The sequence below is a fragment of the Perna viridis genome, chromosome 11, assembly GCF_037379345.1.
Source record: "Perna viridis isolate PV_CMFRI_1.1 ecotype Kerala chromosome 11, ASM3737934v1, whole genome shotgun sequence".
NCBI classification, from domain to species: Eukaryota; Metazoa; Mollusca; class Bivalvia; order Mytilida; family Mytilidae; genus Perna; species Perna viridis.
In genome coordinates this window covers 15,576,537-15,595,010 of record NC_142455.1, presented here as the reverse complement: position 1 = coordinate 15,595,010, position 18,474 = coordinate 15,576,537, and the positions used below count along the sequence as shown (strand labels likewise).

At 32.8% G+C, this 18,474-nt stretch overlaps 1 protein-coding gene across 5 annotated transcripts in view; it reads left to right on the top strand.

Annotated features, from left to right (window-relative positions):
* The window catches only part of LOC148603103 (polycystin-1-related protein-like), a 259,127-nt gene that overhangs the window by 133,017 nt on the left and 107,636 nt on the right, over positions 1-18,474 (top strand). For all 5 annotated transcript variants that reach the window (XM_088553961.1, XM_088553962.1, XM_088553964.1 and 2 more), the window contains 11 exons: positions 206-451; positions 1,350-1,482; positions 2,187-2,402; positions 4,309-4,487; positions 5,126-5,350; positions 6,718-7,034; positions 9,398-9,493; positions 10,462-10,539; positions 11,702-11,770; positions 12,282-12,491; positions 17,889-18,028. In XM_088553961.1, coding sequence (XP_088410087.1) covers positions 206-451; positions 1,350-1,482; positions 2,187-2,402; positions 4,309-4,487; positions 5,126-5,350; positions 6,718-7,034; positions 9,398-9,493; positions 10,462-10,539; positions 11,702-11,770; positions 12,282-12,491; positions 17,889-18,028 — 1,909 coding nt within the window. The remainder of the gene's footprint in view (positions 1-205; positions 452-1,349; positions 1,483-2,186; positions 2,403-4,308; positions 4,488-5,125; positions 5,351-6,717; positions 7,035-9,397; positions 9,494-10,461; positions 10,540-11,701; positions 11,771-12,281; positions 12,492-17,888; positions 18,029-18,474) is intronic.

Genomic DNA, 18,474 nt, shown 5'->3' with positions numbered 1-18,474 from the left:
ATGAATATAGCGAAAATGTCAAATATACAAGGACCCCACTGGGATGAAAAATGTCAGCTGTTGTTAATTTTGTCAAGTACATCGGGCTCTGCCGTTTAAAGGATTTTTTCATAAAACTTGAATAATTGAACCTGCTGTCAGAGGTGGCACATTAAGTTCAATTTTTATTTTCTGTGTTTAAATTCTTGACATTTTCTGTATTTAGGTGCTTCTTAACTGTAACAGTAGAAAACAACATTAGCAGAGCTGTTTCTCCACCTATTCATATACCAGCTCGAATTCACAGGTTAAGGATAGAAAAACTCATTAGAGGCTTAACCAATCAAACATCAAGATTCAAGGCCACATCATATGAAGGGACTGAAATGATTTTGGAATGGAATTTTGGAGATGGATCACCAATATTGAGACAGAATGAGACTGGTACATTTGTTGATCACATTTACACAAAGTAAGTTTTTTTTGTAGTTACTGTACTGTAAATAACTTAGTTTTAGCCTTGTAATATAAGGATATTGAACATGCAAGCTTTGGTGGCAAGATCAACTCTATCCGTTTAAGCCATTATAAATATGCAACTGAACTTGTAGTGATATATTATATAATAGGAAATGTTGCTTCATTAAGGCCAAAATATAAATTTATCTTAGATTCCCATCCCCTCCCGACCCAATATTTTCACACACTATGTAGTTGCATTGTGTAGCAAATGAAGCAATCAATTAAATTTTACGCTGTGTTATAATTTTAATGTAAATGAAGCAGACGTGTGATTTAAATTCCCCTTTTTATAATGTGTACAATCATGATGACAATTTTGCCTTTGTGCTTTAAATCAGATAGAATAATTGGCTATGTCTCTTATTTTGAATGAAAGGCTTTAATGTAATAGATATTCTAAGAAATTGTAACAGTTAATTTGTTACTGCTCTGAATCTTTATTACATACATTTGTCTGCTTAATTCTATCTTCAGTAACTCTGAATATTGTGAGCCAGCTTTGTGTTAGCTGACATTTTTTTACTTGTTCAGCCGACGTTAGTATTTTGAAGTTTAATCTGACCTATTTTATTTCATTATGACAATAACAAAGCTTTAAAATACATTTGAGAAACAGAGATATTGGTTATGATTAAGTACTGCAAGATCAGCAAAATATTAGATGGCATATTTTTCTTTTTAATGACTGAATTTCTTAGGATTGATTTGACAGGCAGTCAGCTTATTCATTATGATGTCATTAGTTCTCAAAATAATGTCTAAGAATCCTCTTCAGTAGTAGTTGAAGTATGAGTTTTGAAAAAAAATGAAGAAAGATTTTGATGATGTATGTGATCTTTTATTTCCAGGCAAGGAGCATATATGGTAACAGTTCTGGCAACAAATCTTATAAGTAGAGCCAGCGCCACTTTGCCATGGTTTGTTACCAACCAACGATGTGATCCTCCAGAAATATTTATCCATGACAGCACATTTACAAAGGTATTCAGATCATTTCAAATTTTTTTCCCAATCAATTTTAGTTTGTTTTGTTTTTTGGGGTTTTTTTTCAAACAGAAAATGAGAATGAAAAGAATGTATTTCAGACTTTATTCACTTGAATCTTGTTTTCTAGAAAGGTCTAAATATAAAGGTTAGGGTTCTCAAGTTTGGTCTCAGTTTCTTGATGAGAAAGATAATCTGATTTGTATGTCTCTCGTCAATTCTGTTACATCATGTCATCCAGAACTTACTCACTTTTAAAATGACTATAACTCTAGTCTGTCAAGGTTTTCAGTGTCTATAAACATTTGAGTCTTATTTTCTATCACATGGAAAATTTTTGAAAGGAAAATTGTTAATGACAGAAAGTTCCGAGTTTTTACAATAGATGTCGATGTCATTAAGCATTTATATATATATATATATTTAAGAGGGCATGCCACACATGATATATTACATCCTGGAAAACTTAATTTTGTAGTGCCATTGTGACCATGAGTTGCATTACTAAGTATTAATATCACATGATCATGCTTTGTTCAAAATGAGGAAAATAAGCCTATGTTATTGTAGAAGAGCTTAAATGTAGTAAAATGAGGTTTACACATCATAAATGATGGAGAAGAAAAATTACGAATTTGTCTCTCTCCAATGACAGTACTTTAACAGTAGAGACTACAACGGTATCCAATTTCGATTTTAAGGTCAATGTGTCAGATAAATTGGTGTATGAGATTGAGTTTGGTCAGACAATGTGTGAAAATACAACCATAGTGGCAGAATATCAGTGGACTGTGTACAAAAAGTCATCACACCTGCCCTTGTTTATTGATGGAATGGATAGGAAGAGGTTTACTAAGAGACGACTTATGTTGCCACCTTGTACGTTAGCGCCTGGGCATTACAGGTTGGAAGTCAAGGTAAATTATAAAGTATCAAAAATATTAAAAATAAGAATTAATTGTAGAAATAATTCAAAGTTTCCTTTTTGTGAGCATGGTGTATTTTATTAAGAATGGTAAGCATTTTTTGGGGGGCTAAAAAGAAAAGGTTTTTGTACTTGAAAAAAATAGTTGCAAGGATTAATTGTGTAATTTTTTTCCACAGTGTCCTGATTTAATAGGGGAGGGTTGTGATCACTCCAAAGTATTTTAACCCTACCATATTTTTGCACCTGTCTGTTGTCTATGACCCCTGTATGCATTGTTTTCTTTTCACTTTCAGTTTGTTGGAGTGATATTGGGGGGGTGGGGGGGCAACTATTTCCCTGTAATTGTGTATAATGTTATTTTGAGGCCAGCTGCTGCCTACCCTGTGATGTGAGGGTTTACTCGTCATTCATTGAACTGAATATATTTTATTGCATAAAAAGCAGAGTGATTGGACAAAAATTATTTCAATTTATAATGTCCTCTCATTCACTGAAGACCCATGGGTGGTCTTGAGCTGACATTTTTGTACGCCCGTCTTAGACGAAACATTTTATGGTATACTCTTGTCCATCCGTCGTCAACACAGACAATAACTCAAATACTTTTATGAAACTTAGGTGAATTGTTCATATCTGTTGACATAAGCTCCCGTTTTATTTTTATAGATTTCAGGCTTTTCATTTCAGTTTAATGATTTTTTTTTCTTAAAAATGGGGGATTTTCAAGTTCTCATGCAATAACTCAAAAACACTTTCCTGAACTTTTATGAATTTTGGTGAATTGCTCATATCTATTGAAGTAAGCTCCCTTCCGATTTGTATAAATGTCAAATTTTACGTTTCAATGTTATGAAGTTTTACTCTTTAAAAAAAAGGCAGAAACGGCCAAGGAAATTTTTCGTTGGAAAACTGACCATTTGTTATGATGATTGACTAATAAATATAAAAGGTACTTGGTAACCTTGTCAGAAAGTTGTTTTGAACAAGATAGAAATGTATGGGTGAAAAATCAAGACAATTAACTTAGTTAAACTTGAGGTAGCCTTGATAGTGCCAAATTTTTTGTGCATTTTTTATTTACTTTGATTTTTGGGGGGAGGGCTTACAGTATTTCTAATTGATCATAAAAATTCATTAAAGACATTGAGACAGATTGAAAGGACTACAGGTGTATCATGCAAGTAAAGTGCAGCTTTTTATTCATACTGGGGTTGTTATCTCTTTGACATAGTTACCGAATCCATTCTGGTTATAAGTTATATGAAGGAAGTAAATCTGTATCTTGCTTATTGCTATTTTAGTAGAATTTATTTTAAAGAAATATCAACATATTTCGTCACATACTTCTGAATCCTGTAAATTAATGCTGTGGACGGCTAAGGATTTTTCAAACTTTAATGGGCCTAGAGGGTACATGGCTATATTATATGTCAATGGAAAGATAAATCAATGCAGCTTTTGAATATCCTTCTTTTTAAACTGAAAAGTGGTAGAGTTTTCTGCTATTTTGCATTTACTAGAGATGGGGTCAAAGATCAATCGACCCCAATGCCCTTTGATAAGTAATTTAAGTGAAGTATTTTATTGTAGGTATTAGGAAACAAGTAACATGTAAAGGTTGCATGTAGAGAAGTTGTTTCGAACAATTACAATGTTATAGTTTTAATTTTCGGGCAACCAAGCATGTTTGTCTGCTTCACGCATAGAATGAATTAGTTACTGACCCTCTAGGCCCATTAAACTCGAAAACTAAATCACTTTTTGATATTTCTGCAGCACTAAATGATCATGAATTTCCATTCTGTATTTTTTTTAAGTCTTCTTATTGGTTCTTATGCATAGTAATTGAAATGTGAAGCAGTATCGCTAATATCTTTTTCTCCTTTAAAATTTAGGTTGGAATAAGTTCCACCATAGTGTTTACTAAGAAACATGTCGACTTGGAAGTTCTCCGAAATCCTGTCGTTGCTGTCATTAGAGGTGGTATGGTGAGGGACATATCACGTAAGGATATGGTAGTTCTGGATGGATCACTGTCATCTGAAATGTGTTGCTTTAACAAGCAGGAGATTAAGTAAGTTGTATTTAAAAAAAAAAAAAAAACACAGGGGCAATGCCTATTAGAAAATAACCACAGTAATGAATAAAATTATATACAACATAATTGCTTTGAAAAAAATCATTAGACCTAAACAATTATATATGTATTTTTTTAAAATTTCTGAGTTTATATATACTAGACAATATATTCTTTATATTGTCTAAATGTATATATATTCTCAGGTATTAGTACATTTTTATGCTCATGCAGATTATTTGATGGTGGTAATAGACCTCTACATTGGAGAGCAATATTAACACATTAATAGGCAGAATCAATGACAGAAAACAAATTTCCAGATTTTTGAAAATTTAATTTTTGCTGATGCCATAAAAAGTTAATGTCAGAGGATTAAAAATAGGATCAGTCAGGTTACTGGTAGCACATTATTTTTTTAGGCCTTACAGGAATAGATTAGCAACTTTTATTATATATATTTTAAAGATATCCTTCCTTATTTATTGTAATTTTGGTTTTACAGGATAAATTTTGACTGAGGTATTGCTCTTTTAATTTGATTTGTTGCCATGATGGACAATATATTTCAATGTGGAGTACTCTCAGAGCATTTTTACTTTTATTTACTATTATTTAGTGTTTTTGTCTTGCAGATATAAATGGAACTGCAGTAGAAAATTTACCCCTTCACAGAACTCTTGTTTTAAGGAAGGAGCAATGTCTGACCTTCATTTTAACTCGTCTGTCATGTTATTTCCTGCAGATAGGTTTGCTTTAGATATGGGTGACCCTGTTATTACACTGGAAGCTTCAAATGGGAACACATCCAGCACGGCTGTTCAAGTTTTACAGATTAACAATGAAAACGAGCCATTAATGTAAGTTATCAATGATGAAGGTATAGAGGCAACAAATAAAGGACTAAATTTAAGTTTGGTGAGAAAGGTACATGTTTATACCCTGGAAAATGAAATTTTGGGGGATATGTAGGTTTCACCCTGTCTGTCTGTCCGAATTATTTTCTTAGCTGCTTGCAGTGTTGTAGTGAAACTGTGGTCCCCCAATCACCTGATCAACTTCTTAATGTAATTAAGTATCAGTCTTTCTAAAAATCAGGCAGAAGGTGATTCATGCATGTCAAAAATCAGTCGAATTCAGATTTATTCCTTGTTCAGAAACAGTTACTGATCACGTAACCAGTCTTAGTTTTTCATTTGATTGTTGTGCTTTTGAGAAAAAAATTATACAGATTGTACCTGGATTCTGCACTTAGCAAGAGTTAATGTTCTTGGTTTAGCTACACTTGGTTGGTTTTAGTGGGAGATGGATGTATGATTTTCTCAAAAGTGAAAATCTGAATGCAGAAAAGCTTATCATAATATGAAAGTATAGCATATATGGACTGAAAAAGCATTGTTTGTTAGGTGTTTTTTTTTCTTTTACCATGAATCACTTTACCATTGGCAGTGTCTGAATTTTATATGGACTAGTACTTAACTGGAATGCCGACAATGACCTTTTAATTTTCTATCAAACTTAGATTAACATGCCTATGACTTGATACAAAACAGTTATTATCATGATAATTGTCCAGTTAACTACCTAAGACATATCATCATCTAATGGTCATTCAGTCATGGGAAGACCAACTCCCAGTTAACTACCTAAGACATAACATCATCTAATGGTCATTCAATCATGGGAAGACCAACTCCCAGTTAACTACCTAAGACATATCATCATATAATGGTCAATCATGGGAAGACCATCTCCCAGTTAACTACCTAAGACATATCATCATCTAATGGTCGTTCAGTCATGGGAAGACCAACTCCCAGTTAACTACCTAAGACATATCATCATCTAATGGTCGTTCAGTCATTGGAAGACCAACTCCCAGTTAACTACCTAAGACATATCATCATCTAATGGTCAGTCATGGGAAGACCAACTCCCAGTTAACTACCTAAGACACATCATCATCTAATGGACATTCAATCATGGGAAGACCAACTCATTTTTCTGAAATTAATTATACAATTCTTAGTTAAATTTATTTTGATGTATCTTTGTTGCTAAATGTCCTGCATGATTCTTTTTTTTTAATTTTCAGGCCAAAATAAAAAATATCCTAGATTCTCATCCCCTCCTGAGTGCATTTTTTACTTAAATTGATACGAAATAAGAACTAGGAAAATTTTCCACCTATTAGTATTATAAATATAGTCTTTGTTATCCATTTCAGGCTGAGCATTCACTGCCCACAGTGTGAGAACCATAAAATTAACGCCAATGAAAAATTAATTTTACATGCTGTTTGCATCAACTGTTCTGAGGAAACTGTAGAATATAGATGGTCGGTACTTTTCGTCCATTTACAATACTATCCTAGACTTCCAACTGTTACCTGTTATGTAAAGAAAGTGGATGGGTCAAACTTTAATTTAATGAGGCTCGCAGATAATAGGTCCTATACTGATATGGCGGTGCAAGAAGAAAACAGTACCAGTGGAGCTTATGAAGAGGAAGAAAGTGGAATCCAGTCAAGGTTGATAAACAATGGTAAGGAATGATTGCTGATTTCACATAGGATACAAAATTTTAAAAAGTGATGTATGAAGTAGTGTAGAAGATTGTGATGGCGACCCTAATGAAATATTAATATCTAATATATTCTTAATAGTGTAAAGCCATTAAATGTAAAGTATTACAAAATGTACTGTGAAAGAACTTTTGTTCTTAGGGTACAAATTTTTGTGGTTTTTGTGGGTTGGCCAAACCACGAAATTTGGTTACCAATGAAAAAGAGGTTTCCATTGGTGTGTATACTGAAATCCTCAAAACCATTAATTCAAGAATCCACGAAATCCACAACTTAATCCATGAAAATTGGTATCCACAAATTAAAGTACTTTCACAGTATTACATTGTTTTTTATTATTGTAAAATGTTTGATGACAGATTTGCTATTACAATAATTATTTCCCGAAAGAGAGGGGGTATACCATTTTACTCTTGTCTGTGTTTCTGTGTGTGTGTGTGTGTTTCTCTGTGTTCATACCAATTTTTTCCATCACAGTTTTCTCAGCACCTATTCGTCATGGCAGCTTGAAATTTTAACACGATGCAATTTGCTGGATCCATTTTTGCAAAAATTTGACTACACTTTCTTGTTTACCGAGGACTTTGTTTATTTTTTGACTCGATATTTTGAAACACATTCTTCCTGTAGGTATTCCATATGGTGGTATCTATTTTCAGAAAAAATTTGACAAGAATTTCCTGTTTACCGAGAACTTACTTTATTTTCCTTAAATCATCATTGAAAGCTTAGTTTATTTTCCTTATATCATGATTGAAAGTTTGAGGATCACTAGTGAGCCATCACTCACAGATTTCTTGTTTAAACTTGTATTTTAATAAAGGTTTTGTTATTACTGTTATTATTCACAATGATACATTACTGTAGTGGTCAGACTGCTGAGAAATACAGCAAGATTTACAAATGTTTAAATAAATATATTTCATAATTAAGAAATAGCATGAATCTGCTAAGCAAATTTATCCTAACATTAGAACTAAAAACAACATCTGTGTTCTTCATTTCTCCATACCAAAATGTTACTATAGTCGGCGTCACATAAATAACATACTGTTAAAATTTGAATAAAAATATTTTCTACGACTTTATTGACACCTACCGTCGTTTAAATTGTCTTAAATGACTTGCTCATTCGTTTAGCCAAACGGCTTCTCCCTAAACATTGAATCGTTAAATTCCGGTCAGATTTTAATTCTAGGTGGCAATATTTACATTGTAAAAAGTCGGCCATGTTTACAGTGATCGGGTTGCTAGGAGATGTTGTTTACGTTTAAATGGTTTGTCCAAAAACCGAAGAACCCAGAATGCAATTCGGCGTTATTTCGGATATCTCGGATTTATTTTACGCGAACAACGTATAATACCGAGAAGTTGATCAAGCAGACGATTGTCACCGGAGTTCGGCGGGAACTTACGCACTTCGTTTGTAAACAAATCGTCCCGTAAAAACCAACATGGCGGATATTAGTATGGGATTTTCCCGTAAGGATTTGTTACGCATGATTTAAGCTAATAAGCGACTTGTTTTTGAGAAGCTGTTTGGCTAAACGAATGAGCAAGTCATTTAAGACAATTTAAACGACGGTTGGTGTCAATAAAGTCGTAGAAAATATTTTTATTCAAATTTTAACAGTATGTTATTTATGTGACGCCGAGTATAATGGAAGGCAGTCCTTGTTCAACTCTGCTGGACTGACAGACATGACTAGTAAAAAAATTGGAGGTCCTGTAAAATATGTGCCAGATTTGTCACTGCAATAGTTTAAACATATATTATAATGAAGGTTTTGATCTTACTGAAGTTTGATTTGATTTGTCTTAAATGACAAATTAGCAACGATGAATTACTGCAGTTATCAGAGTGCTGAGAAATACAGGAAGATTTACAAATGTTTAAATAAATATATTTCATAGTAATGACAAAAATATGAAACTAGTAAGCTTATTATGCTCCCACTCAATGAGAAGGTGGTAAATTGGAATCACCTTGTCCAACAGTCCAAATTTTCATCACTATTATCTCAGCTCCCAATGGATGGATTATTTCAAATTTGAATTGGTAGCTTCATATAGATGGGGCATATGTGGTTGCTCTCTGATATCAACTTCCTGTATGAATGGGGGTATGCATAGGCATGACAACCTGTGTGCCTTCCTGTTTATCCTAACACTAAAACTAAAAGCGACATTTGTGTGCTTCATTTCTCCATACCAAAATCTTATTAATGGAAGGTATCTTGATTCATTGTATCCAGAATTTACTTTAACTTCATTGTGTTTAAGTGTTCAATGAGACTATAGTAAGTTTGCTTTTTGCTTTTAGATGCTTGGAGAAAAAAGAGGGAATTGCCAACCTACCAGATACCTATTCCTGGTCCTGCATTAGGAGAAGGCAAGCGATCTAGGTCAAGATCTCAAAGTAAGATATCAGTAATCAAAAGAACAGATAAGGTGAAAAGCAACAAATGCACCAGTGTAATTTGAAAAAAAAATACATTATAGTAAATACTTTCAGAGATTTCCAAAATTGTCTTCAACAAGTGTAAATACAACCTTTAAGTAAGATATGAAAAGCCATGACAACAAAAGTGATGAAGTCCTCAGTAACAGAACCATGTTACCAATATGTTATTAAATAGTTATCAGATACATTACTTAAGTTTGAGCTGACACATCTCCTATTGTAATATTTTTCATCCCGTTGGGGTTGTTGTCTCTGCTTATCACCATACACATTCTCATAATTCTTTAGATAATTTTCAATTTTGGGTTTCATTTTTGGGTACTTTATCAATGGCCTAGAATCTTCATATTGCAATGAAGATATTTATATTTCATTTATGTGTTTCTATTCTTACTCAGAATTAAGTTCAGTCCAGTTTTTGATGTAATGAGATTTTGGTAAAGATAGGTTGTAGAAGTAATAACAGTTTGGTCAGAAATGGGGCAAACAGTTAAGATAGTTTGGAGATATTATTGTATTACTATTTCACAAATGTTCAGTTTGTTTGAATGTTCACTTTTTGTACAATTACTTAAAATACAAGGATAATTGTATGGTAGAATGTTTGTAATGTCAGAGAGGATTGTCATTTTTTTATCTTAATTTTGTCTCTGGGTACGAGGGGTTTAACACAAGAAAAAGGGTTGGGAGTACCTTCTGATTTACCAAAACTTATTGTATTTTTAGAATTTGTTTACCCCTATGATTTCAACATAATTTATACAAATTTTGATTGCAAATTCCACTACAAATTACGAAGTCCACCGTAATACCCATGTTGAAATGATACCAAGTTCAAGATTTTACAATTCAATTTCATATAATTCGACTTAATTACACATTTGTCTTGAAGCAGCATAAACATGTATGCATTAATGTTTTAGGAGTAAGGTCTAGAGAGATGTCCAGGCACTACCATTGGTTTCCAGGAACAGGTCCAGCTGATACCAAAATTATGGATGGTATGATTATATTGTAACTTCTAAAGACCTGCTATTAGGCCAAAATAAAAAAGAATATCCTAGATTCTCATCCCCTCCCATCCCAATTTCTTCACCCTCCTTTGAAAATTAAAAAAAAAAAATTCCCAATTTTGGGCTATTTCTTTCAATTTTACAGCATTTTTCACTTAAAATTAAAAGATAAAAAATAAAATTTTCATCCCCTGTTTTTTTTTTTTCCAAAATCTTGGAATTATTATTAGGGTCTTAGCTGTTTTAGTGAGATTTTTTAGATGAAGAAAGGAATTTGTAAAAAAAAAATTGTAACTGCATTAGAACCATATTCCCCAGTGTTGTTCCATTTTTGTAGAAACGGTTTATTCTATCACTGTGTAAATGGTCTGTAATCTGATTTTTCACAGTAATAGTTTTGCATGTTGTGCCTTAAGGCTTAAGGGAGATTAGGTGAGGCACATTTGTTGTTTTATACCCCATTCCCAAGGTAGAGCTATACTGTTTAACCTTGTCTTCTGTCACACAGTTTTCTTTTTAACTACTTGTCACAGCCACTTGATAATATATGGATGAGCAATATCATTGGATCTGAACTTAGGTTTGGGTATTAAATGCAGCTTCAAATTTACTTGAAGAAAAAAAGTCCTAGACTTCTTATGCATCCCAAATGAAAGGTCCACCAGAAGAGAGTGAAAGGTCCTCAATAAGAGTAAATGTTAAGTATGGTAGGTCAAGGGCCTAAATAAATGTTATTGATGGTCCTACATCAGACATCGATTAGGTCTAGGACCAGTGCTAATTTGACTGCCTGGACCTTGGACTAGTGCCAGTTTGAATGCATAGACCTTGGACCAGAGCCAATTTGAATGTATAGACTTTGGACTAGTGCCAATTTGAATGCATGGACTTTGGACTAGTGCCAATTTGAATGCATGAACCTTGGACCAGTGCCAATTTGAATGAATGGACTTTGGACCAGTGCTAATTTGAATGCCTGATTAGCATCTTCCTGTTCGACGATTCAGTTTATATATCTTCACCATATACTATATTTGAAGTGTGGCATTTTTACTACTGGGCAGATTTTAAATTTTCCCATAAATACTTAGCTGTAACCTTGAAACCTATCCTTTTTGTTCCTATTATTTCTTTAGGTATTTATTTGTAGGTGTGGTTATGGTTGAGGAAGGTAAATCTACAGACAGACATGGTACTAAAGATTACCAAGTTGAAACAGGTTTGTACCATGTGTTAAGGCATCGCTATGGGATGTTCCGATAAAACATATGAGGGACAGGGGGGAAGACACTTTTATTCTTTGTGTATGGGTGGGTGTTCAGGTCTCTTGACAAAATATAAAGTTTAATACAAAACATAAACTTATTTGGATGGCTCCCCAGTTGAAAAATTGCCTTCCCTAGGTACCGTGTATCTTTTAATAGAACAGCTATAGTAGATTTCACTGTAATATCGCAAAAAAAAAAAGTCAACACCTGATTTTTTGCTGCTAATTGTATAGAATTAACTTAAGCTTACAAGTCATTGAATGACTTGTTTTAGTAAAGAAAAAACACAGTTCAAACAAATGTTTGTATTTCTGTAGTAAGGGGAAAAGACCAAGACAAATTCACCATCAAACACTCCTATCAAAAACATGGAGCATGAAACAGGTGCACCTTTATGATAATGTAAACACTGCAAGAAGACATGAAACATTGAGTTTTGTCATATACCATTTGTTATTACAGGTGTGAATACCATTACCCCCGATGGATTTAGACATGAATGGTCACAGAGACCTAGACCTAAGCTACATATTCTTCAGAAAAAAATAAGACGGGCATATTTACGTGACGATCAAACTTCAACTGGAACCAACAAGCAGTCACTTGTCATTAAACCAGGCTACTTTAGACAGGGATTTGATTACATTATTCAAGTTAGAACAAAAATGAAAGGTAAGAGCTATATTTTTGGTATTACTTTTGATGTATGTAAAAGCTTCATTGTTTCACCTACCATATAGGTCATGTACTAAACATCTCCATTTGAATTTAAAAGGTATTTTGGACATGCATTTATTTGAATGGTATTGTTTTTACATACGTGTTAACCTTTGGGAATAGCTTGTGTGGGAGATTCTCTCTCATTGTTACTCTGTCATGTGGGAAAATTATACGTAAAAGCAAAATTTAGGTATAAAAAATCAAGTATTTAGTCTTTTTAACGAAAAACATAATAACTTTAACTAAAAACCTCCCACAAGCCATACACTTCAAAATTTTTCATTAATTTTGATTTTGTGGGAGTCTCCCCACCTAAAGTGGGAGGGTTAACAGTTTTTCACCTAGATATATTTTGTGTCAGTTATGTTAATTGTAAGAGTTCTTGAGCTTTGATAACTTTCATACAACTAAATTATACACTATTTCTCTCATATTAGTATATGTTATTTCTATTCTACAACTAGTCCAGTTAACTATAATTTATTTAACTTTGTGCCTCCCACATATCACTGTGCTTCATGTTAATAATAAGCATGACTATAATCGTTAATATAATGTCCTTCCATTATGCCATGTAATTGTCATCTATTTCTCTCCTAGCCGCTGGCATACAACTTCGATTTTCTTGAAAATCTACTATTTTATTCATTTGATAAGCAGTTGTATTTCCTCTTAATTTAATTCTATTCAATTCTGAAGATTCATTTCCTATAGCCTTTTAATTGAATGAAAATTTCCAATGCGTAATGAAAGTTTTATTGTCACTGAAGTGGAGAGATTTTCTGAATGAATAGGTTTCCATATTTCCTGAGGCTTAGAATATAATCTCACCAGAAATGAAGCAGTTTCCTGCTAGTAGAATTAGTTATGATTACCTTTACAGTGCTTAATAAGAATCAGGCAGATTTTTCAATAGGATTACAGCAAATACAATGATTGTGTTCAGGAGATAGAATTTTTATAAATAATAAATAATAAATAATAAATAGACCCATAAAACAACTTAATTACAAAAATAAAAATATGTAGCTGTTTTTGGGGTGTATCACATTTTTCAAATTTTGCATGATTCTTACAAAGACAGATACTTAACACTTGTGTTGTTAGGTTCATTCATTACTTGGTAAATTTTGATATTATACTGCAACATGTAAGAGGAAGGTAAGGTTTGCTCTGTATCCCTTGGTTCACACCCAGTTGTGGTTACATTTATCTCTCCACTTTGACTGGGCAAATTGATTTTATGAGTTTACATTATCTCTTATTTTCATTTCTGTCAAACTCTAGAATCCTGTAAAATTTGTCAAAATATCATGATGAGCAAACAGAATTTTGGTTGGATTTTTCGTAGCTTCTACTCAACAGAATGATTTCATATTTTGTATAATGCTTTGTCATGTCCCATCATAATTTCTGCTGGATCCAACATCCTTTTTTATGAACAAGTACATCATTTAAAATGAGTAACATATTCTCAACTTAACATTCCATGAGACCACGTTTCCATTTTATAGCTGAGGACACATGACTGTTGTTAATGATTTTTTTCCCATTCAAAGCCAGTAATTTGAAATACATGTAACCATTGGATAGTTACACAATTTATTGAAAGGTTTCCTGTTATTTTTCACAGTTTTCTTCAGATTTTGTAGGAGAAAACATGTAAGAGAAGGAAGTTTACATTAAAAGATGAAATAATCAGTTAGCATTGAACTTTCTGTAATATAGCTGAGAAATGCCTAGTCTCCCAGTTGTTTTGAATGAGACAAATTTTGGTAATAAGGTTCTACCCAATTTTAAAAAGAGCATATTGTGACTTCGCTTGAAGTCTGCAGATCTTAGCTGATTGACGAACTGTTGTGTTACACTACGAAGTTCCAAGTGCAAAAGTAAAGTCTGTGCATATAAAACATTACAACACAAAGCTCCAATAAAACCAACAAAAGCTGTTAAAGCATTCTAAAATGTCAAGTACATTTTCAGAAATAGGAATACACTGATTTCGATTTTAATGTACAAATGTATGATATGTCAGGAGATGTGAAATAGAAAAGAACATGAATTGACCTAAAATGTTCAAGTTCAGCTCTTTAAAATTTGTGATTTTTTAAAATTCTGAACCAAGTCCATACTTATATCTATGCCAGGGTTTATTGTGAAAATGAGAAAATCACTGATTGGGAGTTCAGTTTAGTAGAGCATTGAATTCGCCTGGATGTTGAAAGCAAGCCACAATCAGTGGCATAGAATATTTGACAATTGATTATGTTTAAACACCTACCTACCTTTACCACAATTTTCTCTTTTCTTGTGTAAAAACCCTGCCTAAACCCCCCAAAAAAATTCAGTATCAAAGTGTTTTAAGTTTGGACTGGTTTTACTGTAAATGGATCCACAATTAATAAATGAATTTGTTGTTAACTCTTTCAAATGAAAAAGATGTAAAACTTAGTTTGATCTTCAAGCTTGCTTTTAGTGCACTTGATTTTTATGCCTCCACGACAAATAGTGGGGGGGGGGGGCATATTAGTTTACCAATATCCGCCCATCCATCCAGATTACACATGATCATGGCTTGTCCGGCCATCTCCTCATACAGTTTTTGAACTACATATAAAATATTTTACAGGATATTTCTACACATGATGAAGGTGTGTAGGGCCGAAAGATTTTGATTTTCATGAAATATTACAGAAATTGTTGATAGTTACACTTAGTCATTTTTATTGGTAACAGGGCTATATGGCTTGTCCTGCTATCTACCTGCTAGTTTTTGAATTACATCTAAAATATTTTTTGGAGGACGTTTCTACACATAATGATGGTGTGCAAAGTTATAGGATATTGAATTTTGTTGAATATTATGGAACTGGATAATAGTTGGACTTTGGAATATTACGGAACTGGGTGATTGTTGGACTGTAATTTTTAGTCAGAAATATACCCTAAGCAACAAAGTTAGAGATTTTATATTGGGGGTATTAACATTTTTTATGTGTCCGTCAGTCTGTCCATCAGTCCTCTTTTTCTTATCACAAGTATTTTTGTAGTGCTTAGCCTAACATACCAAATATTTACTGCATCACCCAACAGTACATAACCTTTCTGAATCTGCAAACCATGTCGTCATTCAAAAATAAACATGTTCTTAATTTGGCAAATCTAGCGAGCAGGGGCATCATTAGTGTCTTACAGACATTTGATTTAACCAAAAAAAAACAAAAATCACAACTAACAAATGACGCAGGGCTCCTGTGACAAACAGAGCATCTAGTTTTTTTTATATTTTTTTATCTACTATAAACAGATAGAAGCATATCGTGTCTGCAGATGTCCATTTTGCCAGATCTGTAACATGGAATTATGTTAATAGTTTATTGATTTTTTTTCCTGATATTCTTTCCACCCTTAGTGATTTTTTGTTGTATTGGTAAATTTAATTTAAACAAATAGAGTCTGTGAAAATTCTGAAAAAAAACTATGTTGTGATCTGTTTATGCATGCAAGAATGTGTTTGTTGTCAATTAATCAATATTTATAGGCAATATGATACTTCAAAAGAATTTTTTAAAATGTAGAAAACTGATCATTTTGAAATAGGACATTTTATCAATTTTGTTAAATTTATATATTCAGCATTGATTGTGTAGTTGATATTGAAGTTTTGTTCAAATGTATCTACCTTACATGTTGTGAGACTGAAACAATTAGATGATTGCCACTTCGTCAAATAGTGCTCAGAAACTTAGCCAGGGGCTAGGCACTCTGCCCACAGAGCAACTGGGTTGTGTGCCCCAGGTGGTGGAATGGGGTATCCCTGGCGTGTTACATGCTAGGCTTGTCAGGCATACTACGGAAAACCTGACTGCAAACCATAGTGGTGCACCATGTTGGGAAAGATGCCATGTTCCTAGCACATTAAAGAACCCTGCTGTGGTATTCGGTAGGAGTAGGAACCTTTGAGCTCCACCACAGGAGACTAAATTGCCCAATCCTACCCATCCCCCCCATTTGTCTTGTGGCAATCAGAATTTGTTGACCCTATTATCCTTGTGCCCCATCCCTTTTTTTTTTATTTCATCATCATTTCATGTTCATTTTATCATCCATATCATGTTCATCGCCTGAATATAGCTGAAATATTGCTGCTGGGGCATTAAACCCCAATAATCAATCAATTGTTCTCTGGCGTCATCCTTCTATTCTAAGTCATAGAATCATCAAAATTTGAGCTTTGTTTATGAATCTATTGAAATCTCTCTTGATTACCTTCATGAGAGTGGAAAAACTGAATAAGCTATATAATATTACAAGCATTTTCAGAAATCAGACTTATTTTAATTTAATATATTGTTATGAAATTTAATGTGTTATCAATTTTACAAAAATTCTAAAATTTAAAAACATGATACTTAAGGTTAGTGGCTGTCACTTTCATCAAAAGTATTCCTAAAAACAAATAGAAATTTACACTTAAAAAGCATGCCAATTAAAAAAAAAGAAATCTACTGCATCATGAAACATAGCTTGGTGAAAATAACTATCGATTTGATAATGACTGAGCACTATCTATGCCTACGTTGCCAGTCATATATATCATATAATTCATATTTATATGTTGAAATTCTAACACTCCAAAATTGTTCAAATGCCTTGAAATCATTTGAGACCTTTACCTTGAAGAACTTAAGTGTCAATCCCTGTAAGAATCAGGCAGTAGGTGAAACATGGTATGAAAAACCCATCATTTTGATAGTGTAATTTGACTATTTGCACCACCAGAATCAAGGAAAACATACAAGATTTTCCATTTCATGCTGGACTCATAGAAATTCACTGAAAATGAACATCTCAAAGGGCAGATAACTCTGTCAAAAACCTCATTTTTCTTAGATTCTATTGAATAAATTCAGAGCAAAGACAGTGATGCAGAGATCAAATAATGGTCTTTTCAAATAGAGAAAGCATCCTTGAGTGATATTTTATTGTCAGATCGGTGGGGTTTTGACATGCATGTTTCTGATTTTTCTCATTTTGCCTGATTCTTACAAATACTTACACTTTAAAATAGTGATATTGTTCAGGGTAATTTACAGGAATTCTAAGAAAGGCCTTTGCCCATGAAACATTGAGATTCCAAATGATTAAATTAATCTGTGAACTTTCGAATATATTGAAACTTTATCCTCACCCAAAACTAGAAAATTTTTTGTAGTTTTTTCTTTTTATGCTTGTCTTTTAAGGTTGAACCTGTCTTTTAAGAAGAATATAACTGATTTTCATAATAACCAGATTTGATGCATTGAATTTCACATTAATATTTTAAAATGTTCATTCTTCTTTTTACAGGAAGAAAGACTGAATTATCAGCCATGACGTCATTCTCTATCAATTCTAGTCCGTCCAAAGGAGAATGTGAGATATATCCTGAGTCGGGAATGGAACTGATCACAGAGTTCCGTATTTACTGCAAAGCTTGGCAAGATGAGGTGAGATTGATTGATTGATTGTTATTTTAACTGCTTCTGATTTAAGTTTGCTATGTTAAGGCGTTTTTTTTTAAATGATGTGTAAATTTACTGGTATGAAAGTTGAAAGTATGATTTCATCTTATTTGGCATTTTTTTGTAGTTGTTATGAATAAACCTTTTCTTTTATTTTCTATAAATATTTGTGTCAAATTACTCTAAAAAATATTTTTCTAGAAGTTAACCACCAATTAACATTGATTTTAAGTAGCTGTCTTCGTAAGAATCATGCAAAATCTGAAAAATGTGATACACCCTAAAAAAGGCTACATAATTTCATTTTTGTAATTAAGTTGTTTTATGGGTCTATACTATGAAATGTTTAATTATTCATTCCAATCTGCCTCCTTTTAGAATTTAATCAACATTGAAAATCCAGTAGATTCTATTGTATTTGAGTGTCAATT